Below are 22,963 nucleotides of genomic sequence, written 5' to 3'. Positions count from 1 at the left end.
GAGGCGAACGAGACCAATGGGATTTCTCAGAGAGTTGACAGAGACTCAATGGGCCACATGGGAACATAATAAAAGTAAAATGCTTAAAAAAAAACTTGCCTGTAATTTCCATCAGCGGACAAATAGCATATTGAGACAGGCAAAAATTAAATTCTCAACACAAGTATGAGTTCGTCAGGAAATCAGAAATCTATCAATGTTAAAAAGCTCCAAAGCGCTTCCTGGTGTTACTTGCTTGACTGGAGTTCTACCAGCTTCCCAATGTTTAACTGAGCTTGCTAGTATTTCTGAAGCTGTGAGCACAAAGCACTTCAGTTCACAGCGGTATCAGTTAAGCTGTCACTTTTGTTTCTGTCACTCTCTACTGCTCCCACTAAAGTAGGAACTTGTACATCAAGCCGTCTGTCGTGATCACAGATGCATTTCTGCCCAACCAGAAAATTATAGAGAGGGGATTATCAAGGAAAGTAAACACTGGCCTTGGCCTCTTGCTCCATCTCCACCGCAGTTTCTGACAGACTCCAAACTGCCTGTACAATGCTATCAGGACGTAGCCATCTAGCAGTATGCACCTTGCCCCATCCCTCCAGTAATTTGATTATTCACTGCTATCTCCCTAATGCTGCCAAGTCCAATTCTTTCCCCCTTCTAACCCACATCACTGTGATACCAGATGCTCTGTTTTTGAGATTTATGTCTTTTTCTAAGCAACAGACCTTCTCTGTGGTGTTATAATGCATATCAGAGAAGTTCTTGCAACCACATCCAAGAATTCCCTATTGCTGACACTCCTTGGTGTTGAAGACCACAGCTTCCATCCGTGTGGCAATGTTCTTTGAAAATTTCAGGCTGATCGTTACCCGTAACAAGATCCACATGTCATATTTTGTTCTCTGAATAACTTGTTTCTATATTTACTGTGTTCTTTCCCACAATAGATTTTCAATGGTTTATAGATTTATTTTTGCCGTACTTGTTCTAGATTTTGTGTTACTAGAATTTTTAAATAAATCGAACATCTAATTTTGCTATGGACGTAGATGTACTTATTCTCAGAGCTGCTAACATTTTGTATTTTTTTCTCACATCTTCCTATTCCAAGTGCTAATCTATCTTCTCTCTGTTTTTCTCTGTACTGTTCGATTTCGCCTTGTAGCTCTCTCTCTTCCCCAACTGCTAGCCCCAAATTCAACAGAAATACTTTACCAAGGAAACAAGACAGGTAATGCTCATAGTCTAAATCAGATAACTAATTCAGTCAAAGGCAGTCCTGTCCTCAAGGATCATCTGGGTTTATAATTAACCTTAAAGCTTACTCTGAAAGAATTTTTAAAATTATATTGTTTGGTGCTAAGCTACTTAAATCTCAAAATTACCCACTAATGTTTTGAGTTGAGTAGTGTTTCATTTGGGCAGAAATATTTTCCAAATGGAATTCTAGTTTTTAAATAGATATTAAATTACACAATACTCGAGAAGAACTTTTTTGTGAGAATAATCCTTGTGAATTTAATTTGATCAGAACTTATTTGGTGGCACAGTACATACTTTAAGTAAACTTCCAGTGTCCGTGGTAAAGGTTGAAGCTAGTGCCATGTCACTTGTTTAAGTTCCATACAGTCCAGTCACTCGGGTTCAGGTCCCACCACCATCTGTAAGGAGTTTGTATGTTTTCCCATGTGGGTTTCCTCTGGGTGCTCCCATTTCCTCCCACAGTCTAAAGAGATACTGGTTGGTAGGTTAAATGGTCACTGTAAATTGTCCTGTGATTAGGCTAGGGTTAAATCAGGGGTCGTTGAGTGCTGCAGCTCAAAGGGCCAGAAGGGCCTGTTGCACACTTTATCTCAATACATGAATAAATAAATTTTTAAAAGGGTAATTTTCATCTTGTTTTTTTTCTAGATCAGAGATGGGGGTCTGGATTATCCAATGGGATTTTCACCCAATAATTTGCATCCCCAAAACCACCTCCTCACTTTCCATTGACAAGCTTGCCTAACTTCCAGCTCCACTCTACTTGGCATTTTTCAGAACGCAGCCCTCGCCTGTGCTGATGATACCATTGCTTTCATTTCACAGGTGATTGATGTGGAAACCCTTGGTGATATTTCTCAGCTGTGTCCTTTTTTTTTGGGATGGTGTTTGAAATTATCGAGCTTTAATGATAAGCCCCTGGCAGGCAACAGGAGTTAAAAAGTATTTTTGATTTTTTTTTGAGAATTCCAGCCTGCTTCTGTATTTGCCCACTCATTCACCTTGTGGTCTCAGCTCCTTTCAGCTGTCAATCTTGCCAAGAATCTTGGTGGACTTGCCTTGTTGAATGTTGTGATCTGCAGGCCAGTGGATTTTACATCCCAGTAATACATAGAAGGACCAGGAAACACCTCATTGGATGATAACTGGCTATATAGTCAAACTATTTCCAACCCAAGAGTTGGGCTTCCTTCTAAATGAAGCCACACCGTGTAGGTGCTACTTGATAGGCTGGATCATAGAGTCCATGATAAAATCAACCTTATGTTATCCTCCCCATCCTTACCCCCGGCTCTTATAGAGAACATACTCACCTGTTTATCCACATAATAAAACACTCAAAGACAAGACTGACTATGGCTAAATATTTTAATTCTGATTCCCATTCCCATTCTGATATGTCTGTCTGTGACCTCCTCTTGGGCCGTGATGAGGCCTCCCTCAGGGCAGAAGAGCCACACCTTGTATTACATCTAGGTCGCCTCCAACCTGATGGCATGAATATTGATTTCTCTTTCCAGTAAAAAATTTCCCCTCCCCCCCTCCCCGTTTTCCACTCTATCCTCTTAACTCTTCTCACCTGCCTGTCACCTCCTCCTAGGTTTCCTCTTCCTTCGCATTTCTCCCCGTACCACCCCCAAAACTAGTAGACTTAGAAAGTAACAAGACTATTGGGGTGGAGGAGTTCCTGTTCCGATATGTGCCAAGATGAGGCCACCCCTTAGGGTGGAGGAACAGTGCCTTATATTCTGTCTGGGTGATCTCCAACCTGATGCATGAATATAACTTTTCCTTCCAGTAAAAAAAAATGCCCTCTCCCTCCCCTCTTCTTCTATTCCTCACTCTGGCCTCTTACCTCTTCTCACCTGCTTATCACCTCCCCCTTGGCCCCTCCTCCTTCCCTTTCTCCTATAGTCCACTGTCCTCTCCATTCCTTCCTCTCCACCTGGCTGCACCTATCACCTTCCGGCTGTCCTTCTTCCTCTCTCCCATCTGTTTATCCTGTCATCTTCCTTTCCAGCCCTGAAGAAGGGTCTCGACCCAAAACGTTGATGCTGTCTGACCTGCTGAGTTCCTCCAACGTTGTGTGTATGTGTTGTTTTGGATTTCCAGCACCTGCAGAATTTTTGCATTTAAGACTTGAGCGTTACTGAGATACAATGTAGAAAGTGTTGTAAATCAGGAAAGAGAAAGAAACAGGTGTAGATTAAATGAAATAACTGGGCTATGCTGGGAGAGCAAGGTTACTTCATGTCCTTCATTTGAAATATGCCCTGAAATACTCATCAAATATCAATTTTCTGACCTTTTAAAGCTGGCATTTTTATGTAAGAAAATCTAAAAATAAAATAAAATTGGCATGTTCCTCACAATACTTCCCATTAATCATGAGTAATCTCAGGTGATCCTTGATACATGGGACAATTGCTTAATATCATGTCACAGTGTTATGCTAGTGATAAATACAAATATGTATTTAATTACTGGACTAAACTTCCAAGGAAATGTTCTGGTTCACAGGCAAAATTAGTGTTGAAGCTATTGGGTTGTCCTGTGGACAAGCTGAACTGTAACGCAAACCAATTTCCCTCGGGATCAATAAAGTATGACTATGACTATGACTAGGTTCAATCTGCACTGAGGATTCCGTACATTGAAAGAATAGCTCATTTTCAAGTCTGAATGAGTACGCTACAGCTGTCACTGACTTCATTAAAACCCGTGTGGATGAGAACTTACCGGACATACCAAAATCAAAAGCTGTGTATGAACCAGGAGTTTGTAGTCTGCTGAGGGTTAGGTCTGTGGCAATCAAGTCTGGCAACCCAGGTCTGTATAAGAAAACTCGGTATGACTCTTGCGGAGGGCTACTTCAAGAGCTGAGGAACAATTCCAAGTGAGGCGACATCAAATGCACATCAACCCTGGCAAGGTTTGCAGGCCATTACCTCCTACAAAGCGAAACCCAACATCATGAATGGCAGTGATAATTTCACTCCCAGACGAGCTCAACCACTTTGTATGCCCACTCTGAAAGGGAGACTAAAACTACACCTGTGCAAATCCCTGCTGCACCCAGTGATTTTGTGATGTCTGTCTTGGAGGCTGAAGTCGGGCAGTATTTCAAGAAGATGAATTCTCGCGGGGTGTTCAAAGACGTTTTCAGTCTCTGATTGCTACAGTCAGAAGTGCCCACCTGCTTCAAAAAGGCAACAATTATACCAGTGCCCAAGAAGAGCAGAGTGGACTGCCTTAATGATTATCGTCCAATGCACTCTCATCAATGGTGATGAAGTGCTTTGAGAGTTTGATTATAGCTAGAGTCAATTCCTGCCTCAGCAAAGACGTGGACCCTCTGATTTGCCTATCGCCACAATAGGTGTACAACAGACACAATCTCATTGGCCCTCTGCTGCCTTGGATCACCTAGACAATACAAGTATCTATGCCAGGATGCTTCTTACTGACTACAGCTCAGTGTTTAACACCATCATGCCAACAGTTCTGATTTAAAAACTCCAGAATGGTGGCCTCTGTACCTCCCTCTGCAACTGGATTGGAAGTAACCTCTCCTCGCCAACAATTAACACTGGTGCACGTCAGGGATCTGTACTTAGCCTACTGCTCTACTCTCTCTACACCCATGACTGTGTGGCTAGCCACAGCTCAAATGTCATCGATAAATTTGCTGATGATACAACCATTGTTTGCAAAATCTCAGACAGTGACGAGAGGGCGTACAGAAGCGAGATACACGAGCTAGTTGCGTGGTGTTGCTGCAAAACCTTCCACTAAACCAAAGAACGGTAAGAATTTGTAAGACGAAAGAACTGATTATGGACTTCAGAAAGGATAAGACGAGGGAACACACACCAGTCCTCGTAGAGAGATCAGAAGTTGAGAGAGTGAGCAATTTCAAGTTCCTGGGAGGAGGAGGAGAAGATGGTGACGTGACCCAGCTTGCGCGGCCACTCCAGTGAATGATATCTGTAATCTGTCAAGTAGGGTGCCATGCACAATCCTGATTTGATGGAGACAGACGTGAGAGAACGGAGGAACATCTGGAGAAACTTCTGAAATGCCTTTTTTGCTGCCGCTGTTACTGTGTGATCCAGAATCTCTGGAGAGGAAGGCCCTGAATCCTCAGCTTCGCTAGTTGCTCGGTGGCCGGGACAGGGTTGAGGCGCTCGGCAGAGATGTTGCTCGGTGTGGAAGGGCTGGTCGGAGGCTCAAAGTTTTCGGACGGACTCAGAGTCAGCTGTAGTTGGGTGCTTCCAATGCTTCGACAGTTGTCGGTGCCTGGAGGTTTATTGCAGAGAGAATTTCTCCCTTCTGCCACCTGCTATCGGAGACTATCGGGAGTCGATCGGAACTTTGAGACTTTTTTTTACCGTTCCCATGGTCTGCTCTTTATCAAATTATGGTATTGCTTTGCACTGCTGTAACTATATGTTATAATTATGTGGTCTTGTCAGTGTTAGTCTTTGGTTTGTCTTTTTTTTGTGATATCACTGGAGGAACATTGTATCATTTCTTAATGCATGCATGCATTTCTAAATGACAATAAACGAGGACTGAGTGTTCTCATAATCTAAATATCTCTAAGGACCTAACCTGGACCCAACATATCAATGCAGCTATTAAGAAGGCAAGACAGTGGCTATATTTCATTAGGAGTTTGAGGAGATTTGGTATATTCCGTACAAATTTCTACAGCTGTTCCGTGGAGAGCATTCTAACTGGCTGCATCACCAGCTGGTATGGCTGGCTACTGAGCAGGATCGAGGTAAGCTGCAGAGAGTTGTAAAATTAGTCAGCTCCATAGTGTCCAGGACATCTTCAAGGAGCGCTGCCTCAGAAAGGCGATGTCCATCATTAAGGCCCCCCCTCACCCAGGATATGCCTTCTTCTCATTGCTACAATCAGGCAGGAGGTGCAAAAGCTTGAAGGCACACACTCAGGAATAGATTCTTCCCCTCTACCATCCAATTTCTGAATGGTCATTGAACCCCTGAACACTACCTCACTAACTTTTCTTGCACTACTTGTATAATTTAATAAATATATACTTACTGTAATTCACAGTTTTGTTACTCTACTGTTATGTATGGCATTGTACTGCTGCCACAAAGTTATACTGGTGATATTAAACCTGATTCTGATAATTCTTGAACAAAAAACTTGCCTAAGATTTAAGCATTGATTCTTAGCACTGTGCATTCTATATAGTTTGCTTCTATGTGTAATCCTCTCAGAAGAGTTAATGGGATGAATTTCAGAGGCTGTTACATTGCAGTCTCTGTGCTATGTGGAATGACTTGCCCTACAAACAAGAACTATATCGCAAGGATTGTTCAGCAACATTGTCTTAAGGCAAAAGACATTTATTTCTGTTTTTATCTTTACTTAAGTCTTCTGGATAACTTCTAATTAGTTTCCTCCATCTCTTTCATTGTCATCAAACATGCCAACGATATTCCTTCAAAATGGAGACTTGCTCAAGTCTCCATTCTTTGCTTTTATTCTTTGGTTATTGTTCTTTCTTCTTCCTCTCTGCTCTTCCAATTTCATGTTTCCTTCCAATTAATGGTTATCGCTAATGGACACTAGGGGTAACAACACAGTATGCAAAATTATGAGGGGTATAGATAGGCTAAATGCAAGCAGGCTTTTCCCACTGAGGTCATATTTAAGGGTGAAAGGGGATAAGTTTAAAGGGAACATAAAGGGAAACTTCATCACTCAGAGCATCATGAGAGTGTGGAACAGCTCCCAGCACAAGTGGTCCATGTGAGATTGATTTGAAAGTTTAAACGGTTTGGATAAGTATACGGATGGTAGGGGTATGGAAGGCTATGGTCCCAGTGCAAGCTGATGCGAATAGGCAATTTAAATGTTTTAGGTATGGACTAGTTGGGCTGAAGGGTCTTTTCTGTGCTATACTTTTCTATGACTCTATGACAAGTGAGCAACTAGAACCACAATTACTGTTACACCTTCATCTTTGTGATAGTGACTATTTCTAAATTCCATTTACTATTGTTGATTTATTGGCCAAGTTTGTCACAGCATTTGGCTGATGCTTCAAAGATAAATGGTAAACTTCGCACAGTGCATTTAGCTAACAACAGTTTAGAAGTCCTGCATAGTCTTCTTGTGTTAAATAATTCCCTTTCTTCCCGCAGCCTTTAGGAGATTATTTTCTATTATTTTGAAAGTTCTGAGGATTCCTTTTAATGTCATCGTTGCCATATCCATTGTTTGAGCAAACGGGTGAACTGATAGAGCTGTAGGCATTTTCATTCACATGATGTCACGTGCAAATAGTGTAATTATATTGATTTTCACATTTAAATCGACAATGCATTCCAGTGTAATTGGACAGGAAAGTTACTTCTGCTAAGTACTTTTCATTTTCAGTGGTACTCCTTTATAGTTTGTTATTTTAGAGCACGCTTACCTCCCTGACTTACATCATTGTGACGTTTGAACATTCAGGTAGTAAAACGTAAGTAAACAGGTGCTTCTTTTTGTCATAATTATTAAAGTATAATTGACTATCTCTGTTTGCATTTAATTCGGAAAAGGGTACCTCCATTTCACCACTATTTGAAATACTTAGGCTTGGATGATTGACGGAAAAGTGGTATTCTTCAAACTTAACTTTTAAATAGTCTGGATTATGTACGCATAGAACAGCACTAACAATACTGTGCAATATTGTTCGCCATGGCCTGCCAATATTTATTAGCGTCATTTCTACAATGCCAAAGTAGGAATATGGTTTCCTCTGTACGGCTAATGTTACTGGTGGCTTGCTTGAGTCATAGTGAGGTCAGTTGATCCCTTATGCTTGAAACATTTCAAAGCCCAAACTGCTTCAGGCATAAAATCAATACAAATAAAATATTTGTTTGGTTTTGGGTAGTTCTGTGTGCTGAATCATTTTGGGAAGATGTTGGTAGGTGGATCTTTGAAAATAAAGCCATTGTTTCCTCAGTGCAGGCAGATGGGACTCTTTAGGTGGAAGAGTTTTCCTAAACCCCTTGAATGATGGATGTTTAATGGCTGTTATGTTGATGAACTAAGTCATTAAAAAATAATTTGGATCTTTATTACTTCTTAATCGAAACTATACATTTCAAATGCTGTGTAAGACTATTCCTTTAACCACAGAAGTGACCCAGTATTGAAGTTCACATTGATCTGTTATTACTTTGAAAGTGTTAATTTGAATAATGCTTAGTAATTGTTGTTCATGTATTTACTTTGTCATGAAGTGTTAAATTTTACTGCATAACACTGTAAGTGAAATGGATTACCTCAGCTTCTGGAACCAGGAAACAAGCATGCTGATGTTTATGAGAGTATCTGTTATTTATATTTTATTAGTAACAATTGAAAATATTTTAAAAATACTTAATTGTTAATCAGGAAAACATTTAGCTTTTTTTTCCTCTTAAGAGCTCTAAAGATGATTTTTTTGTGACCAATGACCAGCTGAGAATATGATCCTTGTACCTGGTATACCACAGATTTAGCATTAATGGATTTGAAGATCATATGTATATTTAAAATTATAACCTTCAAACTACCATTTTGTTTTCTCAAATCTGATTGATGAATAAGTTATTGTACCGTATATGTCCAAGAGGCTATGAAATTTCTACACTTTTATTTTGTCATAAAACAACTTAACCTCCTATTTGGACTTAGTTTTCTTCTCACTTCCCTACAGTGATCCACAGCTTAATAGGAATACCTTGCCTAAGAAAGGATTCAGGTATTGGTACTTCCCTCATGGATAATTGCTTTTGTGGCTCTGGCACCAAGCACTTTGTTTTTGTGGCTGTTGGTGTGGGTGGCATATATCCATTTTTGTGAGCTTCTACAGTATCTTCATTTTGCTATTTTGCTTTGTGCGATCACGCAGGCTGGATTATGGAATGTTTTAAGCGGCTGCAGTTTTTAGCTTAGCTCAATGTTTGTTTTGTGAGCATGACTCTAAGGTGCTTTTACAAAAGTGGATGTAGGTGGCTTGTCTGAGGCCTGTTTGCTTGTATTGCTTTCGCACTTTAATTAACTCTTAAGTTAACCAAATTCTTTCCAGTGCAGTGAAAACTAAGGAGACAACAACAGTGGAACAATAGTCCTACTTTTGGAGTATTCAACCAGACTGTTAGTTTTCTAAAGAACCAATTTGTAGTCGACCATCATTATGTCAAAGAACCAAATGTCTGGTGCATAACACATTAAAAAAATACTGCAGAGGATTTTGTTTTGATTCACCCTTTCCCCCAAGCCCCACCATTGCTTTGAAAGTAGTGGTTCTGAGGGAACACCTTCATTGTCTTGGATCCATTGTACAATTTTCAGGAAATCAGAATTCAGATTTTCGGTTTGAACTTTGGTCTCCTGACTCACAATGGTTTACATTATTAAGCAGGCAAAAAAAAATCCCATTCTGACAACTGCAAGAATCTGCCCAGAAATAATTTTAAAGCAATTTTTCAATATGATGATTTGTTTCAGTTTGAGATCTTCGTATTTTATAGAAGAGAAGGAAATCCTTGGGGTTATCACATCCTTACCAATTCTGAAACCTACCCAAGTTAGTCAGATACCCAAGCTTTTATTTTCCCCCTGCAACCCAGCAAATTGTTTTATTCCAACCCATCTGATTTTGAGAGGTGAAGTAGAGGTCCCAGTAGGTACAACATTTCAGGAGATGGTTAAGTTCCAGAGATGTGAGTTCAAATCCACCCATGAAAATTGATGGATATAAATTCTGTTTGAAGAGTTAGTGTTGAACATATCATTAAAATCAATCTGGTTCAGTAGGAAATCCATCATTTCTACCTGTTTGGTATGTGACCATAGACTTATATGGTGTATGGTCACATACTTATATGGTTGACTCTTAGTTTTTTAAGCAAGCCACTTTCACCTAGAGGAAGTTCTAGACTGAAATTTCCACATCCTGTGAGAAATACACTTAAAATATGTGAACCTCTTTCATTAGTTTCTCTTCAGAATTTCCAATTTCTTCCTTCCCGAAAATGTTGCTAGTTGCTGCCACATGGATAGTACTGATCAAAATGTCATTCCCCCCCCCCCCCCCCCGTATTTGGGCTGTCCGACCTTTCAAGCTATTCATAAATCTAAACTTCACTCAGATAGTAAACACAAGCATTGTTCACAGGGTTTGAGTAGAATGTATAATATTGGTGTAGAGGGAGGAGAATGAGAGTTACTGTCTCCATAGCAGAAGAATTATTAGAATTTTTATTTTGTATTTCCCCAGATCTTAACCTCAACATTATTTCAACTGCAAAATTTGATCTAAAAATGCTTTTTAAAATGGCAAAATCAGTTCACAATATTAACTGCACTGCGTGTGATGAAATTACTTTGGTCTGCAGCATGTCAATAATCTTTCACTTAGAATTAAGTTCTTCAGTCCAGCAAATCTATTTTAGATGACTAAGCTGAGAAATTGTTTAACTTGTGCATGGGGGGGCACTGGAGCACATCAGTCTGTATTCTGATTTTTATGGCTCTGCTCATTTGAAGATGCATGTTGCATGTGCCAAAATCTGAAACAATTTTGTCTATACTGAATTATTTTATGTTTGTTGGAACTTTGAGTTTGTTTGAACTTACAGTTGGAAAGTGAATATATTGTGGTAAAACAGCCCAAGATTTTTTTAACCAGAATATTTGAAGAAGTCACAAAGCTAAGTGACAAGAAGCTTGGTGAAATGAGTAGGTTTAAAAGTTTCTTAAGAAATGTTGGAGCAGTGGAGCAGTTTAAAGACGGAACCCAAGTACAACTTTTCTAAGCAACAACTGGCACAGTTAGTCATCAGACAGTGAAGTGCATGAAGCTAGGTTTTACAAGAATCACTGAAAATAAACAGCTTTTCTATCTTGTCCAGGGTGACCTTCACAAAATTGCCCATGTTTGCAATGTTATTTATTTTTAAAAAAGTTATTTAGTTATACAGCACAGTAACAGGCCCATCTGGCCCAATTACACCCATTTGAACAATTACGTCTTTGGAGTGTAGGAGGAAACTGGATCATCCAGAAGAAACCCATATGGTCATGGGAATAATGTACAAACTCTTTACTGACAACAGTGGGAATTGAACCCACGTCACTGGTGCTATTATAGTGCTACGTTAACTGCTACACTACCACGCCACCCATTCTTGTTCCACTTCCAACCACTCCAGTTCCTAATTGCCCACCATTAGCAAAATGAGCTTTATTTGTTAAAATCCCAGTATTTCCACCAAACCATCATTCTGTTCAAATCACCTTATATGCTCTTTGTTTACCTTCAAAGTGCTTAAGCAGAATACATAGTGAGCTTTTTCCTAGAAAGAAAGGTTTGCATTTATGCAACACCCTTCACAAACTTTGGAACATCCCGAAATCAATGAAGTGCTTCTTAAATAAGAATTAGTGTTTTAATGCTGGCACTGGATAAATTTGTACATAACATGTGGTTATACAGACACACACGTGGACCAATTCCTCTGCTCTTCTTTGAACTGTTTTTATAGAATATCTTGCATCCAACTTGTGAAGGCAGAAGGGATTCTGGTTTGGTGTTTTATCCAAATGATGATGTTAGCCCGTCGGAGGTGTGAACAAGCTCATTAAGTCCTTTATAAGCAACTCAGAATATCCCTTGATGCTTGACTTTCTTTATAGCAGTTAGTAAATAAAAGCTCTAATACTTTTTAGTATCTCACTGAATTTGCTGTTGTTACACATGGAATTAGAAATGCGTTGAAATTTCTTTTTAAGTTTGGCTAAGAACTTTCAGGAGACTGAATTAAAAGGAAGTCAGTTATTGAGTTGAATTGAATTGACTTTTTTCCTTCCATCCTTCACGTACATGAGGAGTAAAAATCTTTACGTTACGTCTCCATCTAAATGTGCAATGAGCAATCATAGTAATTTATAATAAATAGAACAGTCAATGTAATATAGAGTACACTCAAATCAGCGTGAGTTCATCAGTCTGATGGCCTGGTGGAAGAAGCTGTCCCAGAGCCTGTTGGTCTTGACTTTTATGCTGCGGTTCCGCTTACTGGATGGTATATCCATAGACATTTAACAAACATTTTTTTAAGCTGGAGATACACCAATCAAATGACATAGAATTTAGATTCAGTTAACTAATTGATGTTTTCAGACTAAATTACACCTTTTCTATTCACTTGAGCTATTTCTGATAATATCATCATTTACAGCTGCATTGTTAATGAGCTGAAACGCAGAAGAGAGCAATTTGGCCCACAAACCTTGGTAGGACAATCTAAGCCTAATCCTTCCGCACTGGTCTCTTTCCCTGTCTCTTTATTTCTCTCTCTGCTTGATTAGAAAAGAAATCCTGAAGTGGTGTCAGTGAAGTAAACCTATATTGCACCATATGGCAAATTGCCCTTCTAATTGTTACTGAGAGAGAGAGAGATAATTAATTGTGCTGAGAAAATGGGCCAGAATTTCCTGAAGCACCTAATTTGGCAATGAAACTGCAATTTGGTCTGTTGTGCTTCCTGATTCTCCATTAGCGTCTTTTTGCATGGAATTGCAGGAGAGGCCAAATGGGCACAGTAATGCATGCCAAAATGGGTTTAGCCAATGGCTGACATGCTAATCCCATTACACTCATGGCTGCACAGCTCTAACTGTGTGTGATAATCTTTCGCTGGATTACCATGCTGCCCTAATGTGGGTGTTTATCCATATTACACATACTAGTGAAGAAATATTAAAGAGAGCTGGAAGATAAAAGTTGCACCAATCTGATCAAACTATTGGCATGAGGTCTTTCCTCCTTTTTGTAAATTACAAATGTAACAGTGCAAGAGGTTTTTCTAGGAATTGCACAATAATGACAAGTTATTTGTAAAGAGCTGTACTACACATGATGTTGCCTATAATTATACTTTACTACAAAGTGTGTGCTGACAGTAGGAAACCCACGGGGCATATTAGCTCCTGCCTTAGTCCTAATGCGGGATTTTATGCTGATGATTGATGTTTCCATAGGTATACTCCTTCATCTCAACCACGAGGTAATGATGAAACTAAAGAGTGGCTGCGTTCACACTCTGCGGGTGGACTGCAGGATAACAGCAACAATTCACCATTTTCTCCAGGATGTAGTATCACCTCACCCTCCGGAACAAGGTTTAACTTTTCCCAACTAGGTATGAGTTTCAACTAACATCTCTTATCACACTTACCATAATCGTTTGGTCAGCTAAGATTTCAATGATGTCCATGCTGGATTTATGAAATGCTGAATGTCTGAAAAAGCAAATGCTTGATGCTTGAATATGTAGAATGGACAAGAAGGTTGGCCCTTGCTCATTTTCCTGAGACATTTGAATCACTGGAACTCAGCAGGTTAAAGGGCGTTGTTGAGAATAAAATGGATTAAGTGGTTACCAAAACGGTAAAAATGAAGAAACAGAGAAATGCAGCACAGAAACAGAGCATTTGGCCCACTGTGTTTCTGCTAACCGTCAACTTGCCCATTTCATTTAGTTATACATTAATCCCATTTTTCCTCTATTATATCAAAAGCCTCCAGATATTACCACTCACTACACACCAGGGGCAATTAACCTACCAGCCTGCAAGTCTTTACAAGAGGAAACCAGAGCACCCACTCGATCCCAGGGAGAATCTGCGAACTCCACATAAACAGAGCCAGGCATCAGGTTTGAACCCAGGTCTCTGTCACTCTGAGGCATTAACTCTACTTGTCTTGCCACTATACTGCCCTCTGTGGCCTCACAGTGCCAGAGACCAGGGATCAAAGTAAATTTATTCTCCAAGTACATATATGTCACCTTTTCTTACAGGCATTCTGAGTACGACAGGGAAATACAATAGAGTCAATGAAAAACTACCCACAAACTAAGCCAGACAAACAACCAATGTGTAAAAGAAAACAAACTATGCAAATAAATAAACAATGTTAAGAACACGAATTGTAGAGCCCTTGAAAGTGTGTCCATATTTGTGGAATCAGTTCTGAGTTGAGGTGAATGAAATTATCTTCGCTGGTTCAGGAGCCAGATGGTTGAAGGATAATAACTGTTCTCGAATATGGTGGTGTGATCCCTAAGGCTCCTTTACCTCCTTCCCAACGGCAGCAACAAGAAGAAAGCATGGCCCCCACTGTCTGTGGACTTTGCACATTCTCCCTGGATCTACGTGGGCGTTCACTGGGTGTAGTGGTTTCCTTGTAAGGAATGAAAGAGCACTGTGAGGAGACAGAAGCCAAGATGTTGAGGCTCGTAATATATCCATTTTAAACACACCTCAAAATTAAAACAGTAATTCCAGTGGGATATATTCCACACTCATTGCATATTTTTGAGAGGAGATTTTACATAATAGAGTACAGTGTTAACGTTTTACTGTTGGTCAGTGTCATAAATAGACTTTTCTTATCAACAGCGAGTCCAACCACTGCTGCCCAAATGAGCCTCTCCAACCCCAGCATGCTACGATGTCACAGCGTATCCAATCAGGATGGGTCACATGATCCGTACAGCGATTCCAGATTTCGGAACAGTTCCATGTCATTGGATGAGAAGCACAGGACAATGAGCCGCTCTGGATCATTCCGGGATGGATTCGAGGAAGGTTAGCAACTATTGCAATGTATTTCATACTAAGGAAAGCTGGCATTTCAAAACAATGGATGTTTTTATCAGTGAGTATGGTCAGTGAAAGCGTTTTTTTGGAATAACAAATTCAAAGTAAGTTTATTATCAAAGTACGTACAGGTCACCACATACAACCTTGAGATCCCATTTTCTTGCAGGCTTGCACGGGAAAATAAAGAATTGCAATATAATTTATGATAAACTAAAAATAAACAACCAATGTGCAAACGAAGATAACTTGTGAAAATTTGAAAAAGATGAATAGATTGATAAACAAACAAACTGATAACGAGTTGCAGAGTCCTTGAAAGTGAGTCTATAAGTTGTAGAATTAGTTCAGTGTTGTGAGTGAGGTTTTCCATGTTGGTTCAGAACCTGCTGGTTGAAGCGTAATAACTGTTCCTGAACATGGTGGTGTACATTGATATTCATTTCAAATTCAATTCATCAGTTTAAGTGTAATAAATAGTGAATATTTAGGCCAGCAGAAAAGAAAGAACTGCAGGATGTTTTAAAGACCTACCTGCTGTCGACTTGTGACCTGTGAAAACATTGCAAGTACCCTGACATACCTCACTCAAAGATTTATGTATGTGAAGACATGCTGTCCTCAGGCTGAGACTTCTCCTGTCTGAGCAGCTGGATTGGTAAGAGCCAGAAATGACCTGGGGCAGGTACCCTGGCTTGCTTTAATAACACGATGGAGAGCTGGGGAAATTCTGAGTTGGTAAAGTTCTATTTGAATTTCTCAGTATTTTACTTTCTTCCTTTCTCTATATTTTGTAGCCTGGGGAAAAATACACACGCAGGACAACAAATACTTTTTCAGGTCTTAAATTCCTTTATCTATTTTAGATGTTTTTCAGAAAGAGGGTATCAAAATAAAAATGACAAAATAAATTTTTTTAAAAAGTTCCCACTGTTACAATCTCAGCTTAACTTCAGACCACACCCTTTTTACGGATGCAGTATGAAAATAACAAAAACAAAATATACAAAACCAATATGATAGTGGCAATTATTTGACACGCATGTGCTTAATTTTCAAACACATTTAGGCTAGACCTTGAAATGAGTTCTCCCTCACGCTAGTAGGCCGATATCACGCTATTCGATCAATTGTACTTGCAAATATCTTTCCTCACCAAACCCGGGAAACGCATTCGAACGTCGTCCTTTCTAGAACATGGCAACTCTTCGTTCTACTCCACCAATGCAAAATAACATCATTGTTTTCTCTTAAAGGCACAGACAGCTATTTTAGCATTACCAAGGTGAATATATAAGTGCACTTTTAACAATAAAAAATGTATTCAACGGTCACCTGGTTGCATATATATAATATGAAAGTATTGATGGCAAATTCTCCTAACATAGGTGATCATGGTCTCATGACCATGATTGCTCTTAGCAAATTTTTCTACAGAAGTAATTAGCTATTGCCTTCTTCTGGGCGGTGTTTTTACAAGACAAGTGACCTAAGCCATTATCAATACTCTTCAGAGATTGTCTGTCTGGTGTCAGTGGGCACAGAACCATGACTTGTGATATGCACCGGCTGCTCATACGACCATCCACCACCTGCTTCCTTGGCTTCACATGGCCCTGATTGGGGGCAAAGCAGGTGCCTTGCACCTCCTTTGATAGAGACGCAGTTCCATCCCACCACCCAAAAATCTCTTAATAAGACATGATGTATCTCCTTAATTATCCTTGGGAGAAAACTGACGATCTGATGCCTTAATCTACTGCAGCTTGTTTTGTGAAGACATTGTTTTTGTACTTTTGGACAGGGAGCGTGAGGATCATGACCTGGTGATGAAAACTTCAGCTATGCCTGAGAACCCAGACTGAAAATGATAGGGCAATGCCCAGTGTGTCATCCACATTATGACTGGAAAATGGGATCAGGATAGCCAGTGGCTAGAATTTTATTTGGACCACTGTGTCTCAGGAGTCTAGATCTGAGAGATGGATGAGGACTGGAGAGTTGATTTCCAGTGAAAGGAGCCTGATCATACGTGATGGAGAGGAGCGGTCAACATTTCAGGTCAAAACCCTGCATCATAGTGTATTGGTTTCTACTTTGTACTTGAAACATCAAGCATTCTTTTGACCTTAAAGGTGCTGCTCGACCTGGTGAATTCACTTTCCAACATGCTGAGTCTCTTGTGTCTCCAGCAATGATGGATGGTAGGTGGGAGAAATCTTGGTGTTGTGGATGGCTACTTGAACCTGCGAAACTGTTCTAGGATGAGATCAAGTAAAGTGGTTGGGGTTAGTGCAAATCCAGAGGGTGACACAAGGGAATGGTGTCATCCTCTACGTCAGAAAGCATGCATGACTCATGCCTGAAGGTGTGGTGGATTTTCTAATGCGTAGGGTAACAATCAGAAATGCTTGTTACTGTATGTTGTCACAGAGTCATACAAAACATACAACACAGAAACTGGCCCTTCAGCCCATCTAGTCCATGCTGAACCATTAAAACTGTTTACTTCTATCAACCCGCACTAGGATCATAGCCCTCCGTGAACTACCATCCATGTACCATCCAAACTTCACTTAAACGTTGAAATAGAGCTTTCATGCACCACTTGCACCAGCAGCTCATTCCATATTCTCACAGCCCTCTGAGTGAAGAGGTTTCCCTCATGTTCCCATGAAACTTTTCACCTTTCACCCTTAACCCATGATCTCTGATTGTAGTTCCACCCAACCTCAGTAGACAATGCTTGCTAGTGTTTACCCTATCTATACCCATGTATACCTCTATTAAATCTTCCATGTTCCAAGGAATGAAGTTCTAACCTATTCAGTCTTTCTTTATAACTCAGGTCATTCAGTCCTGGAAACACCCTTGCAATTGTTTTCTGTACTCTTTCAACCTTATTTACATCTTTCCTGTAGGTAGGTGACCAAAATTGTACACAATACTCCCAAGTTAGGTCTCACCAATGTCTTATACAACTTCAACATAGCATCCTGTACTCAATACTTTGATTTATGAAGGCCAATGTGCCAAAGGTTTTCTTTACGACCCTATCTACCTGTGATGCCACTTTCAACGAATTATGGACCCCTATTCCCAGTTCCCTTTCTTCTACCGCACTCCTCAGTGCCCTACTGTTCACTGTGCAGGACCTAACCTTGTTGGTCTACCAAAGTGCAAAACCTCACACTTGTCTGCATTAAATTCCATCTGCTATTTTTCAGCCCACTCTTCCAGCTGGTCCAGATCCTGCTGCAAGCTTAGAGAGTGTTCCTCGCTGTCCACTCCACCTCCAATCTCGATGTCATCTGCAAATTTGCTGTTCCACATTACCATCCAGATGGCTGATGTAGATGACAAACAACAATAGACCCAGCACCGATCCCTGCAGCACACCACTAGTGACAGGCCTCCAGTAAGAGAGGCAACTATCTACTACCACTCTGTGGCTTCTCCCATAAAGCCAGTGTCCAATCCAGTTTACTACCTTCTGGAAGAAAATAATTTTTCAGCTGTATAATGGTTGAAAAACTGAAATAAAGATTTGCTTTATTTGTCCCAGGTACATCAAAGCAGACAGTGAAATACCAAGAAGTAGATTCCATCTTGGAATTGAATTTCTGGGCAAGTTTTATTTTGACATGTTGACCAACTGTTCCTTCTCATAAAACAATTAATTTACAGCTATTAAAGGGAATCTCATTTGACAAAATTACAACACTGACATTGCAGTGCTTCACCAGTCGTTTTCAGCAACCATCTGATAAGCAGTGTGCCAGCTTATTGAAGATTCTCCTTTTGACTAACTTCCTGCAATCATTCCCCAAGTGAGCAGTGGTGGCTCAGTAATGTTCTCACAGTATCCACAGGCTGAATAATTCAGGCTGATCAAAGCACAGGTATTATTATTGTCAGTTGTAGTTTAATTTCACACGTTAGAAGCTTAAATACTGTCGTGGCCTTGCACATTTCCTGCCACTCTTTTTAAAAATTGCATTAATTTAAAATTCCAAATTGCAATGTCTTCAATGTTGCGGTTCTCAGAACATCATTGTTTGATCGCCTTGCATTTTTGTCACTCTTAGTGCATGGTGTCTATCAATTTATTTCAAGTTCTCATTAGGGACAGCATTTAGCCATGTAGCTGTAACATTGCACCCAATCTTTAAAGGAACCTCCCACCACAGAAGAGGAACTCTTCCAGCAACTTGGCGTGTTGCTGGGGAGTGAATAGCCATTGCACGAATGGGAGGGGAAAAAAGAATGAGATCATGCACTTTGTTGTCAAGGGAAGCCAGACGTGCTCAGGAAGGAGAGATGTTCTTCATGGAACAGAGCCGCAGGGACCTTGCAGGGCAAGAGCCTGGTGCTCTGGCAGAAGGTAGCAGGAGAACTCTCTGCAAGGAGTATGAACATGTAGATTGGAGAAAGCGCGCAATGCAAGGAAATTCCGGTGGCTGCTCCTGAGGGCTAAATGAGGTCAAGTTTTCTGTCCTTGAGTATGGCGCCTAATGCTTGGGCGACTTGCCTAATGGAGGAGCGAGCACCAGGCACTGAGATATGGCAGATGTCATCAGTAGGAATTTAGAATAATCCTACAAGCCACGGGCAAAGCTCTTCTGACTCACATGTGCCAGTGTCTGAGGGTGTTGATCTCAGTGAGGCCAAACATCTAATCCATTTAATTGGCACTGTTAGTAAAAGCTGGTTGTTCTGTGAGTGATTAAGTGCTGTCATTTCTCAGACTAGTGATGATGAGTATCATAGAAGAGATCATTTATGACTTTTCCACTATTGTTGATATCATTTGGGGGAGTTCTACACCAGAGGAAAAGTTTTAGGATAGATAACAATTCTCCTTCACTGGTTGAATCTCCCGAAGGATGTGACAATGCCAAAAATAAGTACAAATTTTTTTTCTGATCTAGGCTAAATTGAGTTTCAACTAATTTATATTTGGAGATGTACAAAGGTTCAAAGGTCAGTAGTAGTGGCATTGGGGTGACTATTAAGTCCCACGGCTTTATAGCAAATGGAGAATGGAGTGACAACACGGGCCACAGAACAGATTTGTTCTGTTTTGCCTGTAGCTTGCTTTGGCTACCATTATGCGTGGTCATGGGACACGGAACACAAGAACACCAAATAAAATAGGAGCAGGAGTGGGTCACCAAGGCCCTCAAGTCTGCCTTGCTAATCACTGATCGTGGCTGGTCTATGGTGACCTAAATTGCCTTTCTATGCTTGTTCCTTTTGCCCTCAATTCTACAATCTTCTGAAAATTTATCAACCTGCACCTTAAATATTTTGAATAATCTAGCCTTCGTAACACTCTGGGGTAGAGAACTTAAGAGATTCACTAACCTTTGTGAAAGGAAATTTCTACGCAGCATCATTTTAAATGAAGAGCCCCTAATCTTGTAACTATGTCTCCTTGTTCAAAACTCTCTTGCTAATAAAATCATATCAACATCTTCCCTATCATGGAGACAGAAGAGATTGCAGGTGCTGAACTCCGGAACAACAATCAACCTGTTGGAGGAATTCAGAGAGTCGACCAGCATCTGCGGGGGAGAGAGGACATTTCACATCAAAAACCTTGATCAGAATCCATCATGACCACTAGGATCTTTTGTGTTTTAATAAGGTCATCCCTTATTCTTCTAAAGGCCCCTTATTCTTGTGAAGTCCAAAGAATACCCAAGTGGTTCGCCTGTCTTGATGGGACAAGAGAATGATGCCCAGGTAAAATAAAAACAAAAAAAAACAATACACATTATTATGCTCCTTTCATGTTTGAGGTGACTCATGGCTTGATGGTTATTATTCTTCCACCTCAAAGTTAAAAATACTTCACTGAACATGCTCCAAAAAATGTGGTTGATCTCAAAGTGTGCTTATCGTGACACAATGTTTATTGTAAGCCAACTTCCCTTACCCTGTTGTACTGACGTAGGCTTGATTAGCATTCCTTTAATCTTACTCAGTTAGGTCACCTCAAATATGAAACAATGCAGTCTTCCTAAGGAATGAGGGAAATTTTCTTTTAAATTATTCTGTCTGGTGATGTAACAGGAACAAAACAACTAAAATGAACTATTCCTGGAAAACCCTTTGAATTTATTCAAAGGACCCTTCAAAACAAAAATCTTTTTAAATGTAGCCATCATTCTTCTGAAGTGCACCATTGAAGAAAGGGTAAACAGTTTCGCGTTCCAAAGTATTAATATCTCTGAAGATCTATCCTGAGCCCGACATAGTGATGCAGTTACTGAGACAGCGGCTGTGGTTTATCAGGAGTTTGAGGAGACTTGGTACGTCACCAAAGACTCGAGCAAATTTCTACAGATGTACCATAGAGAGCATTCTAACTGGTTGCATCAGTCCCTGGCACAGAGGGACTACGGCGCAGGATTCGAAAAATCTGCAGAAGGCAAACTCAGCCATCTCCATCATGAGCACTAACATTGAGGACATCTTCAAAAGGTGATGCCTCAAGAAAGCGGCATCCATTATTTCGGACCCCCTTCACCCAGGACATGCCCTCTTCCCATTGCTACAATCAGGGAGGCTGAAGACGCACACTCAACATTTTAGGGACAGGCTCGTCCTCTCCATCACATCTTTCGACAGACATTGAACTAACCTACGAACGCTACCTCACAAATTGTTCCTCTCTTTTTTGCACTACTTAATTAATTTGATTATTTAAATACATATATAATTCTAATTGATAGGTTTTTTGTGCATTGCATTATACTGTTGCTGCAAAACAACACATTTCATGACATATATCAGTAATATTAAACCTGAATATACCTAAAGTATTAAGGTTGAATACCACTTTCCTGCAAAGTTCACCAGCTCAACACAGGTTTGGAACCTTTCCAGTGTCTACATCTCTGCAATCCTTTGATTTAGCTTCTTGAGCTTTGGAAATATTGCTTATCAATTTTTTAAAAAATTAGTTAACAATGGTAAATTACTCAGGAGGAATGCATTGCAGGAATTCAGTTAATGATGCACAACATCACTACTGCTTCTAGATACTTTTACCAGAATGCTAATAACTGATCAGCAAGCAGATGCAAACATACCGGGACCTATGCTCAAGTAGAATAGACAAGGGACTTAATTGAAGCAATGTGATGCAAGCAAACCTTCTATTTAAAAAGGCAAGCTTTGAATTGCAATTATTCTAGAGCAGGAGTCCCCAAACTTTTGTATGCCATGGACCCCTACCATTAACTGAGGAGTCCATGAACCCCAGGCTGTAGACCCCTGTTGTAGAGGCAAAGAGTCATTTTGGCAAGCTGTCTGTAAGATTTACAGATAGAGGGGCTGGACATGGAATAACCATACACGGACTTTGTCAGCTAAAGGCACAGCCTCCAATGATGGAGTGATAGAACGGAAAAGTCCAAGGAGCTGAGTTAAAAAGAGCATCTGGCTAACCAATATTTGGATATCATTCTGTGCTGAGATGATCGTTCAAAAGCGATTCTCTTCAATTTTGCTGCAAGAATTGATAGTTTACATTATAAGTGCTGTTGGATCTAGCATTCTGTCTTTGTTCCAGATTTTGGCACTTGCAGTCTCGTTTACATTCTTTACAATTCCCACTTATGAGATTCTTCTTATTTTATCCTCCACCCAACCAAATTGTATCTCTTGCCCTTGATGATCATTATGAGCAACTTGCAGCCATTTTTTTTTATATTTCTTCATAATTTGCAAGATTATGCGGAGATGTTTGAGAGCTTCAATTTTCTAGATATAAACCTCACCAGTAGCTTGTCCCAGTCAATCACGTAGATGCATTAAGTCAAGAAAGCTCAACAGCATCTCTACTTTCAGAAGGTTAAGAAAATTTAGCATGTCTCCATTGAACCTAATCGATTTTTATTGATAGCTCATAGAAAACTTCCTATCTGAATACATTACAGCTTGGTATGGCAACCTCCACTCTGCCTAAGATTGCAAGAAATTGCAGAGTTGTGGACACAGCTCAATC

General features: G+C 40.1%; 1 protein-coding gene across 9 annotated transcripts in view; it reads left to right on the top strand.

The window, feature by feature from the left end:
* Positions 1-22,963, top strand: part of nav2a (neuron navigator 2a) — a 523,153-nt gene that overhangs the window by 416,744 nt on the left and 83,446 nt on the right. For 4 of the 9 annotated variants that reach the window (XM_072272756.1, XM_072272750.1, XM_072272748.1 and 1 more), the window contains 4 exons: positions 1,157-1,222; positions 8,993-9,037; positions 13,324-13,484; positions 14,746-14,934. In XM_072272756.1, the coding sequence (XP_072128857.1) occupies positions 1,157-1,222; positions 8,993-9,037; positions 13,324-13,484; positions 14,746-14,934 (461 nt within the window). The remainder of the gene's footprint in view (positions 1-1,156; positions 1,223-8,992; positions 9,038-13,323; positions 13,485-14,745; positions 14,935-22,963) is intronic. The other 5 variants (XM_072272755.1, XM_072272752.1, XM_072272751.1 and 2 more) reach the window with 2 other exon arrangements.

The sequence above is a fragment of the Mobula birostris genome, chromosome 11 (assembly GCF_030028105.1).
Source record: "Mobula birostris isolate sMobBir1 chromosome 11, sMobBir1.hap1, whole genome shotgun sequence".
Lineage (NCBI taxonomy): Eukaryota > Metazoa > Chordata > Chondrichthyes > Myliobatiformes > Myliobatidae > Mobula > Mobula birostris.
This window is presented reverse-complemented; position numbering and strand designations above follow the sequence as displayed.